Genomic DNA, 15,920 nt, shown 5'->3' on the forward strand with positions numbered 1-15,920 from the left:
CTAAAAGGTTGCAAAGTTGTTGCTGTTTTTGAACAGAGCCGCTGTTCTCGAGAGTTTCTTGGTCCTTCGGGTTCAGGGCAGTCTTTTGAGTTCTCAGAGGTCACTGGTCCCTGTCGGATGCGTCGCTGTGCAGGTTCTTTGAGTCTGGGGATAGGCCAGTATGGCTGGGGCCAAGTCAGTTGGTGTATCCATCGTCTCTGTGGGGCTTTCAGGTCAGCAGTCTTTCTTTCTTCAGGTTGCAGTAATCTGATTTCCTGGGTTCTGGGTCGCTCCTAAATACCAAACTAGGGGTGTGTTTAGGTCTGGGGGGCAGTAACCAGTGGCTACTGTCCTGGAGGGTGGCTACACCCTCTTTGTGCCTCCTCCCTGAGGGGAGAGGGGCACATCCCTATTCCTATTGGGGGAATCCTCCAATCTCAAAATGGAGGATTTCTAAAGGCATGAGTCACCTCAGCTCAGGGAACCTTAGGGGCTGTCCTGAGTGGTGGGTGGCTCCTCCTTTTCCTCATCATCTCCTCCAGCCTTGCCGCCAAGAATGGGGGCAGTGGCCAGCGGGGCGGGCATCTCCACTAGCTGGGATTCCCTGGGGTGCTGTAACAAAAGGCATGAGTCTTTGACGCTCACCGCCAGGTGTTACAGTTCCTTCAGGGGGAGGTGAGAAACCCCTCCACCCAGTACAGGCTTTGGTCCTGGCCACAGAGTGACAAAGGCACTCACCCTATGTGGCCAGAAACTCATCTGGTTGTGGAAGGCTGGCAGAAACTGGTCAGCCTAGCACTAGGAGTCGGACTGGTATTCAGGGGGCATCTCTAAGATGCCCTCTGGATGTATTTTACAATAAATCCCACACTGGGATCAGTGTGCATTTATTGTGCTGAGAAGTTTGATACCAAACTTCCCAGATTTCAGTGCACCCTGCACTTACAATGTCTAAGGTTTTACTTAGACACTGTAGGGGTATAGTGCTCATGCACTTATGCCCTCACCTGTGGTATATAGTGCACCCTGCCTTAGGGCTGTAAAGCCTGCTAGTGGGGTGACTCACCTATGCCACAGGCAGTGAGGTGGGCAAGGCACTATGAGGGGAGTGCCATGTCAACAGTAATTTTCTCCCCACCAGCACACACAAGCTGTGAGGCAGTGTGCATGTGCTGAATGAGGGGTCCACAGGGTGGCATAAGACATGCTGCAGCCCTTAGAGACCTTCCCTGGCAACAGGGTCCTTGGTACCAGGGGTACCATTTACAAGGGACGTTTGTGTGCCAGGGCTATGCCAATTGTGCGAACAAAGGTACAGTTTAGGGAAAGAACACTGGTGCTGGGGCCTGGTTAGCAGGGTCCCAGCACACTTTCAATGATAACTGGCATCAACAAAAGGCAAAATGTTATGGGGTAACTATGCCAAAGAAGACCTTGCCTTACATCTAGGAAGCCAGGGCTCTCTAGAGGTAGCTGTAGATGAGCCGCCAAGACTTATATTTGAGACATGCATAGCTTTTGCAATACCACTATAGTCACACAGAGCTATCAAACATGAAATAACCACACAGTGTTACAAAAATAAAGGTACTTTATTATGGAAACACAAATACTAATAGGCAGTCCCCCAAATGGAGGTAAGTGTAGCACTAATTATATAAACATTAGCAATCAGTAAGGAGCATAAAAGCAACAAGCATTAGCAAAAGTATTAGAAAATAGTGAAGGCCCTAGGGGAGGGCCAGACCATATACTAAGTAAACGGAATGCAAGATGCAGTCCCCCACCCAAGAACGTAGAATCGTTAGAGGGGAGCTGGAGGAACTAGGAACCCCAAGAGGGGAGTACCAGACTGACCCTCAGCGACCAGGAGAGCAGAGGTAAGTACCTGGTTTTCCCTAGAACCAACAGGAGGACTTAGGAAAAGGACTGCACAAGATCCAGACCAGACTGGAAGAGCCCAAAAGCAGATTCTGGCAGAAGAGGACCCACAAAGGAAGGGGACCAAGTCCAGTTCGTGATGGAGTGTTCGATTCTGGCAGAAGCCACCCTTCTGTGGATGCAGGACTATGCCGACGGGGACAAAAGGCCAGCTGTGCAGCCCAGGAGATGAAGAAGAGTCCCTGAAGTGATGCCAATGGTGTCCCATGTCAGCTGTCGGGTTGAAGTTGGTTAGTGGTGCAGAAAAAACACCAACACCCCTTGCCAAGTGCAGGAGAAGAAAATTAAGAGGTGCACAGCTGAAGAGGACCAGCAAGGCCTAGGGGACTCAACCCTTTGGGGGGGGGGGGGGGGGGGGTCGGAGATGACCCTCAGCAGTCGGGAGAGCCAACAGAAGTGGATGCAACCCCCCCCCGACAGACAACCCACTGGCATCAGGCACTGAAAGTCGCAGTGAGGCCCACTCAGCACACCTGTAGAGAAGTCACTGGAGTAGCAGAGAGGAGACTGTGCTTGGTAGGATGAAATGCTGGAGGTCAGGGCTAAACAGAGCCTAAAGATCCCTTGGAGCAGGAGCAAACAAGCCATGGTAGCTGCAACAGTTGCAGTGCACAGGGGTATTGTCCTGCAAGGAAAGGAAAGGGCTTACCATCTCCCAAGTTGGACAGCTGGCAGAGAGGACCAAGGGGACCTCTTCACACCACCCCCTGTGATGCAGGATCCACACAGTTCCGAAGGAGAGTAGATCCACGCAGCCGGGCGTTGATGCAGTTGGTACCTGCAGATGCAGGGGAGTGACTCCTTCACCCGAGGAAGATTCCTTCTTACTTCTTGGTGCAGGCTGAAGTGTCCCCAACCTCAGAAGATGCACAGCTGGTGAAATGTTGCAGTTGCTGGAAGGAGATAGAGAAACAATGTTGCAAACCGAAGTTTTCACCGGAGGTGCAGATTGTCAGTACCTAGGGAGTCCAGAAGCAGTTCCAGTGGCCAGAAGATGAAGTAAACAATGCCAGGTTCTGGTGGAATCTTGCATGTCGAATCTGAGGACCCATCCGCAATAGAGACCCTAAATAGCCCTAGAAGGGGGATTGGTCACCTTGCAAGGTGACCACGTATCAGGAGATGCTTCCAGCGGCCTCTGCACATCTTGGTTTTTAAGATGGTAGAATCAAGTGGCCATCTGGAGGAGCACTGGTCATCATCCCTGTGGTGGTGATGGACAGGGGAGTGGTCACTACCCTTTCCTTTGTCCAGTTTCGCACCAGAGTGGGGACCGGGGTCCCTGAACTGGAGCAAACCGGTTTATGCATATGTGCCCTTCAAAGCATACCGGTGGCTTGGGGGAGGCTATCACTTTCAAGCCTTGTAACACCTATTTCCAAGGGAGACGGGTGTTAACTCCCTCTCCCACAGGAAATTATTAGTTCTGCCTTCCGCTACCTGAGCTAGTCAAGCGGCAGGAGGCCAGAAACCTGTCTGAGGGGTGGCAGCAGTGTGAACCGGTCAAAAAACCCCAGAAGATTGGTAGGAGCAATACTGGGGGTCCTCTAAGGAGCACCCAGAGTACATGGAATCATGCAACCAATACTGGCAACAGTATTGGGGCAGGATTCTGACATGATTGATACCAAACATGCCCAAGTTCAGAGTTACCATTATGTAGCTTAAACCAGGTAGTGACTTGTGTCTGGTTACGTTAAGTCCAGTGTAATGAAGCTGGACTTTGTAGGGCCGCCTCTGCTCATGCTGGGGTGCCCTTACACACAGGTTCCTGCACCCTGCCCTCTGGGCTAGGAGGGCCTACCACAGGGGTGACTTATAGTGACTTGGTGCAGTGACCTATAGTGAAAGGATGCTTGCACCTTTTCACGCAGACTGTAATGGCAGGCTTGCAGACACATTTTGCATGGGCTCCCATGGGTGGCATAATACATGCTGCAGCCCATGGGGGGACCCCTGGTGCCTCAATGCCCTGGGTACTTAAGTACCATATACTAGGTATTTATAGGGGGGGGCACTAGTATGCCAATCGTGGCGTGTGCAAAGTTGTAGGAAACCAAATTTAGAGGGAGAGAGCACAATCACTGGGGTCCTCGTTAGCAGGATCCCAGTGAAAACAGTCTAAGCATACTGACAGCAGGCAAAAAGTGGGGGTAACCATGCCAAAAAGGGGTACTTTACTACATAAACCCCCCTTCCCCCAAAATGAAGGACAATAAGACTAACCTTGCCCAGTTGAGTCTTAATTGTCTTAGTGGAAATACCTGGAGAGTCCATCTGCATTGGAGTGGTTCCTCCCAAGTCTATGTTCCACTATATACTCCATTCCTTGTAGGGATATGGACCACATCAACTATTTGGGATTCTCACCTTTCATTTGCTTACCCTATATGAGGGGCGTGTGGTCTGTTTGAACAAGGATATGAGTGCCAAACAAGTATGGCCTCAACTTTTTCAAAGCCCAGACCACAGCAGAAGCCTTCCTCTCTATGGCTGACCAACGCTTTTCCCTGGGGTCACCCTTCTGCTTATGAAAGCAACAGGTTACACTTGCAGCACTGCATATTCAGCTTTGTCGTAGACAAGGGCTTTCAGCTCCTTGTGAACAGCAGACAATTGTTTCCAAACTGTGCAGGCCCCAGTTTGCTTATGACAGGCTTCCGGATCCTTCAGTCTGTTCTAAAGCTCCAATCCCTTGTCTCGCTAGATTGTGTTGAACGGTGCTGTGACGGTGAGGAGGGAACCCTGAAGTACTGATTTGAGGGTCACCCACAGTAGGGAGGGGGAGACAGTAGGTGTGTTGTTGATCTGAAGGAAAAGGGCAATTTGCTCCTGCAGCTCTGCCTGAAACGATTGATGTTTGCATATGGTATCAAGTTACCACAAGCGGTTATTGAGACAGGAGTAGAACAGCTTGAGGGAGATAGTAAAAGGGAAGTGATCTGAGAGGGCAGATAATTTGATGGCTGCATCTTGGATATAAGGCTGTAGCAAGGAGAACATAAAAAACAGTCTAACCGCACATAAGATTGCCACACAGTGGAGTAATGAGTGAAGTCGCAAGCTAAGGGGTACAATGCCCTCCAAGCGTCTCTCAAACCCATCTCGGAGAGCAACAGTCCCTTAGCAGAGAAAGTACCCATCTTGCCCAGCCCTTTCAACAGACCAGTCCAGGGTCAGATGCAGAACTAAATTGCAGTCTCCACTTATCACAAAATGTGTGGCAGAAGACACCGTTACCAGATTGAGTGAGTGCTGCAAGACAGTTTCTTTTTGTTCGCTGGTGGCTCGCAACGACAAGGGTGATGCCACCTAGCTGAACTTTTAAGGCCAAGTCACCCTGAGATCTCAGGACCTGTGAGTAGGACCAGACCTGGGAATATGTTGGTAAGTAGGATTTCTACCCCTGCAGATATCTTGGGATTGGAGGGGTGAAAATGACATGTGCATTCTTTAGACATAGGTTGGGTAGTCTTTTTGGAGGAGGAGGTGAGTCTCCTGGAGGAGGTATAACTCCGCCCAAGAGTCTCAGAGAATTGTCAGTGTCGCCAGCTTCTTAGTGGGGGCACTGAGCCCACGGATGTTTGAGCTGCGCTTACAATCCGAAATGGATATCATGTAGTGCATGGGCAAGGTAAGTGAGCGCCCCGAAAGGGGGCAGGGAGTAGCTCATGTTTTCTGTATGTGTTGTCAGTAGGTAAGAAAGAACAGGACGAGGGGGGCACAAACTGGCAACAGGAACCATGTTCTGAACAGCAGAATGAACCGTATGCATCACAGTGTAGTCACTGAGAAAATCATCACCATCAACAGCCATCTTACATCTTGAGGCAGTTTAGGCCCGCCGTGATCAGCTTCAATAGATATTTTGCTCAAACGTACGCTCAAGCCCCTGAATGGGTCTGGCTAGAGGGGCTATGGCAAACTCGTCCCATGGCACAGCACACAGCCTAACACATTCCTTGCAGGGATTGTCACTTGGGCTCCTTGGTTTGACCTTGAGATTGTAGCTTATGTAGGAGGGCCGACTGCTCCCTGCATCTCTTCTCTGCTGAGGGTTTTTGTGCTGAGTTGTTAGCGGCCTGCTGGGTCCATAGTTGGTATTTGTTGGTGGAGGTGGGTCTTTGGGAGCCGCCGCAAGGCTACCTGCTGGCTCCCTTAATTAAAGGATCAAGTCCACCTCCTCCAGCTCGTGGACCGAGTGGGTGGCGCCATTGAATCGAAAGGTGAGGTGGAACGGATGGCCCCACTTGTACTTGACTCTTTCAGAATAGAGAAATATTGTGCCTTGTTGAAGGAAGTCTCATTTGTGGAGGGTTATTAGTGAAAGGTCCTAGTGGAGCCAGTGTGGTCCCTCAAAGGTGAGGGGGGCCAGCCGCTCGAGCCATCGCGATAATGCCCTCCTTTTGCCGAAAGTGACAGACCCGGGTGAGGATGTCTGCTCCAGCAACACTGTGGCTCCCTCTGCCTCCTAGTGTGGTCTAGTTGAACATTATAGTCTGAAAGATCAGGGAGGTGACAAAAGAGCCAAATGACATAACCTTTGATATCGCAATATCTCCCCCTCCCATCAACACAGATGTTGGAGCTGCTGAAACAGTTTTCTAAACCCTCGAGGTGTGGCTGAAGATCTATGTTCTGATCCTTCAGCTGCACAACTTCCCGGCGAAGATTGTTTAGTTGCTCCTCATGTGTGTCCCCCACTATCCCCCAAGGAGAAAGTCCTGCATCCCAGAAAAGCGGACCTGTTTGACTTCAGCTTTTAGTTCCTGGCAAAAACTCGCCAAGAGACCCCTCAAGGTCCCACGTAGGTTCTCCCTGAAGGACATGGTGATGGGGGCATCCATGTTGACTGTCGTGTGGCCGGCGGGTGCTGATTCAGCGCAAATGAGGTCATCCTCAGGCTTCTCTCTGTGAGTCAAGTTTCTTAGCTGCCTCTTTGGTAAGCAACTCTTTCACATTAGTCTTTTGTATGTCCTCTATCGTCAACATGACGCAGGTTTGAATGCAATGAACCCAGAGTCAGTGTGGCTGCTGGCGACTGAGGGCCCTGGCCAGGGGTGCATGCCACTTCAGAGGCTGATGACGGGGAGAGCTGGGCTGAGCGATGAATGGTCCTTGCCGCCTCCTACACAGGGCCCAAGGACCTCACCCAACCACCAGACCCCCGCTAGGAAGAGCATTACGAGGGCCCCACACGGCCACCCAGAAACGGCAATGGAATAACTGTCTTGCCCAAATCCAGCAGACCAGGGGGAAAGCACCACAGCAAGAACAGGCCTAGGGTACAAAGCGACAGGAATACATGGCTTCAGGGGAGCCACCCTACTCATTAACAATCTGGAGGTAAGCCCCCTACACAGGGGGCAGAGTGTAAAGTCACATGAGGGGAGTTTTCAGGGCACAGCTACCACTCACAGACAAGGCCTGCCATTGTAAGGCAGGTATAGTAGCGTCAGGCCCAACGCATTGACTGTCTGGCATGCTACATCACCTCACCAGCCGGTTGTGCAGCCACTGAAGGATATACCACATCATGGGCCCATGCCCGAGCAGACTGGTAAGCAGTCAATGGGCCAAAATAGAGGAATGGCAGGTCGGGCAGCGAGCCTCTGAGGAAAATGCTTCTACGCCGCCGCCAAATTGCCAACTTCACCACAACATTAGTTATTCTAAACAATTAACTCAATTATAACGATTTAACTTTGAAGAATTTGCACAAAAGGAATGTGCATCAAGGCCACTTTTATGCATATAACACAAAATGTATTTCATTTGTTTCAATAGTACATACTTCTAAAAGGAAATATCCATTGCAAGAAAATTGCATAGGCATGATGAACTGTAAATAAGGTCAAACCTTTATCCTAAAATACTTATTCCATGTAACACCCACTTCACAAAATTAAAATGTTGAAGAAGTTCCTACTTATCACAGATGAATGCAGGCTTTACATTTTCCCATTTCCAAATAAGTTACAATATATTATGTCTGAATGCAAATTTTTTATCTCATTTGATACTTTATAAGTTTTTTTTATATGATATACCATTTGCCTAAAAATACTCACTCTGTGTACAAGTCTTCAATCATTGCAACAATGATGACTATTAGAGACACTGAAAAAATCTGACACCCTGAACCGATGAGCGATGAGAATATCAAAGGATGGCTGGATGGTCGAAAAACATCACCATGAACCTGTTTCCAGCCATATTCATCTCCTAGATCTCTGTCCTGAAATTACAAAAGTAAAAACATAAAAGGTACATCTCACCAACATACTTAATGTAAACAAAGTATATCACAATTGCTATTGAGGACTAAATATTTATAAAAGCCACACATTCCAAAAGCATTAGAAACAGAAAGGTTACTGACCTGTAGCAATTCTTTGACAGCAAACATGCCCCTATGGACATATTTCACTTTACAATAATTTGCTGCCATCATTATGCACCTTGTGAACATCCAAAATTGTTTTTTTAAAAATTTTAACAGTGGTGCAATGTTTGACCTTTGACGCATTTTTTTATTTCACATAAAAGCAGGAAATTAAAGGGAAAACAATTTATAACAGTGCTTAAAAAAAGGGGAGACTCCCTTTTAAAATCTTGTATTAAAAGTGAGTGAAGAGTACTTCGATTGAGAGTTCTGCCCCCTGGATCTTTTTACCACAGCTCTTTTTTAAGCCAAAGAATTCCAAATATTGCAGCCGGTGCCCCTAGGCAATGTAAAGTTTCAACGAGTAAGTGTTGTGACAATCACTCAATTATTCCCATTCATGCAGGCTTATTACTTTCCTACTGTACCTGAAAAAATCTACAATGCAAATAGAAGTAGTGTGCAAAATGGTGCAGACAATTTTTTAACCTCCCGTCACTCGATCTCCGTGTTGAGTTCTATGTAAGAAGCCACTCGCCTAGACACCTATTAAATGTCACTTCATCTATCATGGAAAGGTTCAAATACCGATTTTGAAATAAGTAGGTTCATCCAGGAAGGGGCAATATCATTAAGATGATTGCCACGTCTCACTAATTACGAGGTTACGGTTGCTCACACTTTGCAGCATCAATCTGTTTCTTGGTTCCAAGGCACAACCGTAAATGTTTTGACTGTGGGAAATATGTTACATTAGTGACCACAGTGTAGGAAGCTGGCCTGGTGTGGACACCTATGGTGTTGACACCTTATACCAGGCGCAGGTGACTCTTATTAGTGAATGTAGGCAGGGTCTAGGAAGCCAGGGCTCTCTAGAGGTAACTGTATATGAGAAGCCAGGACTTAACTAGGAGACATGCAAAGCTTATGCAATACCACAATAGGCACACAGCAACTTATCACACATGAAAGAACCACACAGTGTTACAAAAATAAAGGGCATTTATTATAGCAACACAACACTAGATTACTTTTAGGCAGTCCCCCCATCCCCCACACCAACTGGAGGAAAGTACACATTAAGCATGTATATATATATCTCAATCATAATTAGGAATAGGCACAAGAAACAACACGCATTGGCAAGAATTATTGAAAAATAGTTAGGACCCTAGGAGAGGACCAAACCATATACTAAAATAGTGGGATGCAAAGAGAAGTCTCCCACCCATGGATACGGAGTTGTTAGACAGAAACTGTAAAAACTAGGGACCCCCCCACAAAGGTGGGTACCTGAGTGACTTCCAGTGACCAGGAGAGCAGAGGTAAGTACCTGGTTTTCCCAAGGACTAACAAGAGGGCTTAGAAATTGGATTGGGCAAGAACAGGACCAGTCTAGAAGACACCATAGTATACTTGAAGTATACTTGCAAAAGAAGGGGACAGAATCCAGTCCATGATGGAATGTCCAGTCGGTGCAGGAGCCACCCACCCTTCTGTGGATGAAGATTCGGATCGACGGGGAAGACGACGACCAGCTGTGGAGCCCAGGAGCTGCAGAAGTCCTTTGTGCGGTGCAGATGCTATCCCACATTTATTAGTGGTGTAGGAGAACCACCAACAAGCCTTGGCAAATGACAAGAGGAGCTAAAGACAAGGTGCAAGGCTGAAGAGGACCAACAAGGTCAAGGGGACCAGACCCTCGGAGGGGAGTCCAGGCTGACCCTCAGCAGTCGGGAGAGCCAGCAGAAGCAGTCGCAGCCCCCATAGGCAACCCACTGGCAGCAAGCACCGCAAGTCACACTGAGGCCCAATCACCGCACCTGGAGAGGAGTCCCATTTCACTGGAGCAGCAGAGAGGAGACTGTTTGGCAGGATGAAGTGCTGGGGGCCAGGGCTACTTGGAGCCTGAAGATCCTTGGAGAAGGCGACAACAAGCCTCGGCAGCTGCACGAGTCGTGGTGCACAGGGGTACTGTCCTGCAAGGAGAGGCAAGGGCTCACCGTCTCCCAAGCTGGAAAGCTGGCAGAGAGGACCAAGGGGACCAGCACCTGAAATGCAGGATCCACTTGGTTCCAGAGGAGAGCAGATCCACACAGCCGGACCTCGTTGATGTAGGTGCCTGCTTCACTCAAAGGGAGGTTCTTCCTTCTTGATCTCGCCGACCGCAGAGGATGCACAGCCGGGGAAACAATACTGTTGCTGGAAGTAGCCTAAGAAACAATGTTGCAAGGTGAGGTCGGCCCAGGAGTTGCAGTCTTGTCAGTTCCTGAAGAGTCCAGTTGTGGTTTCAGTGGCCAGAGGTAGCAGTAAAGGATGCAGAGGAGTCCAGGTGGACTCTTGCACATCGAATCTGGGGACCCATCCACAAGGGAGCCCTAAAAGGGGGTTTGGTCACCTTGCAAGGTGACCACCTATCAGGAGGGGGTTCGACGTCGCCTGTCTGACCTAGCCACTCAGATGCTCCAGGAGCCTCTGTATATTTCAAGATGGCAGAATCAAGTGGTCACCAGGGGGAGCTCTGGGCACCACCCTTAGGGTGGTGATGGACAGGGGAGTGGTCACTCCCCATTACTTTGTCCAGTTTCGCGCGCGAGCAGGGACCGGGGGTCTCTGGGCTGGTGCAAACCGGTTTATGCACAGAGGACACCAAATGTTCCCTTCAAAGCAAACCGGTGGCTTGGGGAGGCTACCCAAAGCCTTTTAACTCTTATTTCAAAGGGAGAGGGTGTTGCTTCCCTCTCCCACAGGAAATCCTTTGTTCTGCCTTCCCCTGCCTGAGGTGGTCAAGCAGCAGGAGGGCAGAAACCTGTCTGAGGGGTGGCACAGCGCAGTTACCCGTAAAACCCCAGAAGACTGGTAGAAGCAATACTTTGGAAGGGGGAGGAATTAGGTCCTCAAAGGAGCCCCCGAGTGTATGGAATCATGCAACCAATACTGGCAACAGTATTGGGGTATGATTCTGACATGTTTGATACCAAACATGCCCAGATTTGGAGTTACCATTATGTAAATGGACACAGGTAAAATGGCTCCCCGTACTTATGAAGTCCAGAAAAATAGGACTGGAGTTCGTAGGGGCACCTCTGCTCATGCAGGGGTACCCTCACACACAGGTACCTGCATCTTGTCCTCTGGGCTAGGAGGGCCTACCATAAGTATGACCTACAGTGATCTGGTGTAGTGAACTGTTGTGAAAAGGGTGCATGCACCTTTTTTTTTTTTTTTTTTTTTTTTTACAGAGGCTGCAAGGGCAGGCCTGCAGATACAATTCGCATGGGCTCCCATGGGTGCCATAATACATGCTGCAGCTCATGGGAGACCCCTGGTGCCTCAATGTCCTGGTTACCTAGTTACCATATACTAGGGACTAATAAGGGGGCACCAGTATGCCAATTGTAAGATGCACAAAGGTTCTAGGCAACCAAATTTAGAGGGATAGAGCACAGTCATTGGGGCCCTGGTTAGCAGTATCCCAGTGAAAACAGTCTAAGCATACTGATAGCAGGCAAAAAGTGGGGTAACCACGCCAAAAAAAGAGTGACTTTCGTGAACACAGTATAATAAAACTTCACAAATCCGCAAACTGTAAATTAGGGCAAGGAATTTACAGATTTGTGCACACAGGTACACAAAAATATTTGTAAGTCAGGCTGTTCTCTTATGGTAATATTTACAGCTTATTCATATCTGAAGTGATCACAGCCTGGTCTTATTGATTTGAAGAATTTTAAGAGTTTTTAAAGAAACACTGATTGAACGGACGAGCTGAAATCACTTTCAGAAGAAAGAACAGACGTTTCATCAGTATTAGTGTATACCAATAAAAGTCTAATGGGCTTGTTCAAGACAGCACATACATTTTGCTGCCCTTAGACATGTAACTGCCCGTGCTACTCGGATGCCGCATATCATGCTCTGTATCCGTTGCAAGCGGGCTGGCTCTCCCCTCTTCCCTAGCTGTGACATGCTTGGATAACTTACAGGCCACGCCGCCATTCCTTGCCACACACAGAAACACCTCAACACTCCTATGCGGTAGCACGCAGGCCTCAACAAATTGGCATTAGAGACCAAGATGGGGAGGTGTGGGTGAAAGTATCCCTCCTCCCTCAGGACCTTTGGCAGATGGTGGAGCAGTCCTCTGAGGCGGATCAGAGGATTTCCACCCTGGAAGAGACAGTGAAACACTTATCAGAATGTGCAATGAGCTTGACTGTCCATGGGGCAGTACGTTCCTTGAGGTTGAACATTTCTTTCTTGAACCTTAACAAGTGAAGCTGGTTCAGGGGGAATATGATTGTACAAGTTAGTGTTTTTACTTTCCAAAATATTAATAGCACATACTGTTTTTGGTCTGTGAGGGCAACACCCATGCAGGGTTTGAATGACTTTGGACAATGTGTTTAATGACATCAGTAACTGATAGCTTGATACCACACCAGGTTTCGAGCAACTGAATTTATCTATGGACTCCACTTCAAGAAAGTAAGCAATTTCTTCAATTTGCAGTTCATCCTCGCCTAAACATACCTTTTTTGAGAAGGCACTCAGGTGATTACAAAACAGGCATGCAGAAACTGGTTATGTTATTGTTTCACATGAAGTGCACATTTGCCCTATGATAGCAACTTACTTTTAACCTTCCCAAGGAGCAACACATAGCATCCCTGGTTCACAGTTTCAAACAGTCTTTAAATAGGTATAACAGCTAAATAGCTAATAACAGCACTCTAAGTGCATTAAGCTCCAAAACACTGACTTTGATTAAGAGTTACAGGTTTGTGTTGCTTGTACAATTAGGATCAGCTTCTAGTATTATAGTCTTTACCAATTTTTAAATCAATTTCAAGAAATCCAGGGATTGATCTTTATGCTCTAGTTCGTACTTATCTCATCTTCAAAAAGGATGGATTGTACGAATCAGCTCTTTTATATACTATAAGCATAACTTTAAAGTGAGTGATTTTCACTATTAAAGCCAATGGAACGTGAGCAGTGTAATGTGGGGATTTCTCTTTGCAACCAACATGCATCTCAGATACTGTATTCTCAAGAGCTTGCCGTCAACTAAACAAGTAATAAGACATAATATTCCTTTCTCTTTGACATAGCCCATTGTTGAAAACAATTTCCAGTAACGTGCATGCTTGATGTGCTTGACCTAGCCTATCTTCTAGGTCGGAGAGGCAAAAAAAAATGAGAACCAGCTGCATCAAGCTGTTTATAGCTGTAAATACATGGCCTGAATCCAGGGATCAGTGGTAAATGCTATCTCAGAAAAGGGAGTAGAGATTTTAATTATTTTAAAAAAAGGCAAGGATGCCAGCAAAATCAGGCCTGGGTTAGGAAGTACAGAATAACATCCACATTAGTTGGCAGAGAAAATACTGCTGAAGGTGCACACATGCATCGGGAAAGGCCACTGTTAAATCTGTGAATGGTGCCACAATCCCTATTTGGTTTGTGTGTGGCTCTTGCTCATTCGCAACTGAATGACTATATGAGCACCTACCCTTAGATTTCTAAGTTTTACTTCTGTGACTTTAATCAAGGCAGAAATTTCAACTTGAAGAGCAGCTGACATTGGGTTCCAAATGACTAGTAAAGTTACAGTGGCCTCCTGCCTCATAACGCTTCAGGCATTACAACTGCTAGTACATGCTGGCCTTGTTGGGTAAAGATGCACTCATGACCATTTTCTTTGTTTGTCACATACTGGCCATAACTCTTCTATAGCACTCTTGGAATTTCTTTAGTAGAGAAAATCAGAGATAATGTATGCATTACCAAATTAATATAAAAAGTTTGAATGAGTTAGGCTGAGTCTATGAAAGCATAGTTATTATGTCAAGAGAACTAGCATAAAGAAAGCATTGTATTGACTCTGACTTCAGAGCGACATACACACTTATGCTTCCTAGAGATCAAGGAGGCCTGGTGTGTCCTAACCTCCTTGACTACTACTGGGCGCACTCCTCAGCTATCTCTCTGAATGGACAGCCAATGGGAGCTAACAACACTGGTTCCATATGGATAGGGTGATAGCTTGTCACCCTTTGAGGGATCTCGCTTCGCTTCCCAAACACACCACACAGCGAAGTGCCTTGTGTGCAAGCTGGGGGAAAAGGTGAATGCAGCACCTTGCATGACTTGTTCGAGGGTAACTTCATTAAGTCGCTTGAACATTGTAAAACAGAATTCCAGAACCCTGCAGCAGCCCGATTACAATATTGCAAGCTAAACCATTGGGCGCTCCACCCTCCCAACGCTCAGGAAGCCAGTAGAGCTTTCACCCCCTTTGAGTAAACAATCTGACCCCATAATGCCACCACAGGACTGATCTTCAGCACATATGTGCTGCAACACGCCACATCAATCAAAACACACCCATATCAATCCCAGAGACAAAAAAACAAAAACAAAAAACAGCTGAGGGCATCTCCCAGAAACAATAAGAAACACTCTGGAGGGACATTCCTAGAACTTATAAAAGCATTCCGCAGCATGAGACTGCCTACAAATTGAGGATTAGATGGCCCTACACCCCGACCCGCCTCCAAACAATCCACCCTGCCATCTATGACCTTTGCTGGCAGTGCGGTGTTGCCCCCAGAGATTTCCACCACATATGGTGGTCGGGCTCTCTTATAACTACCTACTGGAAGGAGATTATTGGCCATATCAAAAGCACACTGGGCTTCCCCCTCCCTGCCTCATATAATATAGTCATATTAGGCAGACGCCCTTTAGAATTAGAAGCAATGATGCACACTGACTGATTCCTATAATGCCACATGCTAGGTGCCGCTAGACAGTTAATAGCACTCCATTGGAAAAAAATCATTCCCCCCCCCCTCCCCCACCTCCCCCGCCCTCTCCAGGGCCCAGTGGTTTCAACAGCTGTGGCATGTTATGGCCACTGAGCTCCTATCCCACAAGACAGCACGCACCGATGCTAAGTTCACTGGCACCTGGCAGGCCTTGCTTGATTATTTCACCCCTCCAGAGCATTCTTGCTTTACACCTCTCAGACTTAAAGCTCTTCAACTATTCAACTGAATGGACACTTGTGGATCACCCTAGATTGCATGATGGCGGTACCCCCTTCTTCACCCCATGCCTTATATGCGTTTCCTCCCACCCCCTTCCCCTGCCCACTGAACTCCTGGGTTCTCCCCCTCAATGACCAACGTCGGGAAGCCCTCCTTCCCGAGGAACCCCGCATAATGATGCTACGACCTCCAATACTTGGGTATTTGTTATTTTTTGTTTGAATTTGTGCATATTGTCTACAGAGGACAACTGTACAATTACTGTGCATGATGCGCCTCCTTGCCCTCTATGCTAAGCCTATACACCATTGGATTATTGTCTTATTGACGTAATCTTACTTTTCGCCATATACTAATGGCTACAGAGAAAAATGCATTGCCATGCTTTTATTGTCACGTGCTGTGTTGAGAAGTGTATGCTGATCAACAAAAAAAAAAAAAAAGGAAAGCATGGTTTCCTTTACTTCAAAGCTTCCAGACTTGTAGGAGACCTGTAGTAAGGAGTTATTTGTGCAGAGAGGAAAGATCCTTGGATGAGACGTCTACTTCTTCAAACCTTG

At 47.5% G+C, this 15,920-nt stretch overlaps 1 protein-coding gene across 2 annotated transcripts in view; it reads right to left on the bottom strand.

Moving 5' to 3' along the window:
* The window catches only part of TM9SF3 (transmembrane 9 superfamily member 3), a 343,971-nt gene that overhangs the window by 163,325 nt on the left and 164,726 nt on the right, over positions 1-15,920 (bottom strand). For both annotated transcript variants that reach the window (XM_069240441.1, XM_069240440.1), the window contains exon 7: positions 7,992-8,158. In XM_069240441.1, the coding sequence (XP_069096542.1) occupies positions 7,992-8,158 (167 nt within the window). The remainder of the gene's footprint in view (positions 1-7,991; positions 8,159-15,920) is intronic.

This window comes from Pleurodeles waltl, chromosome 6 (assembly GCF_031143425.1).
Source record: "Pleurodeles waltl isolate 20211129_DDA chromosome 6, aPleWal1.hap1.20221129, whole genome shotgun sequence".
Taxonomy (NCBI): domain Eukaryota; kingdom Metazoa; phylum Chordata; class Amphibia; order Caudata; family Salamandridae; genus Pleurodeles; species Pleurodeles waltl.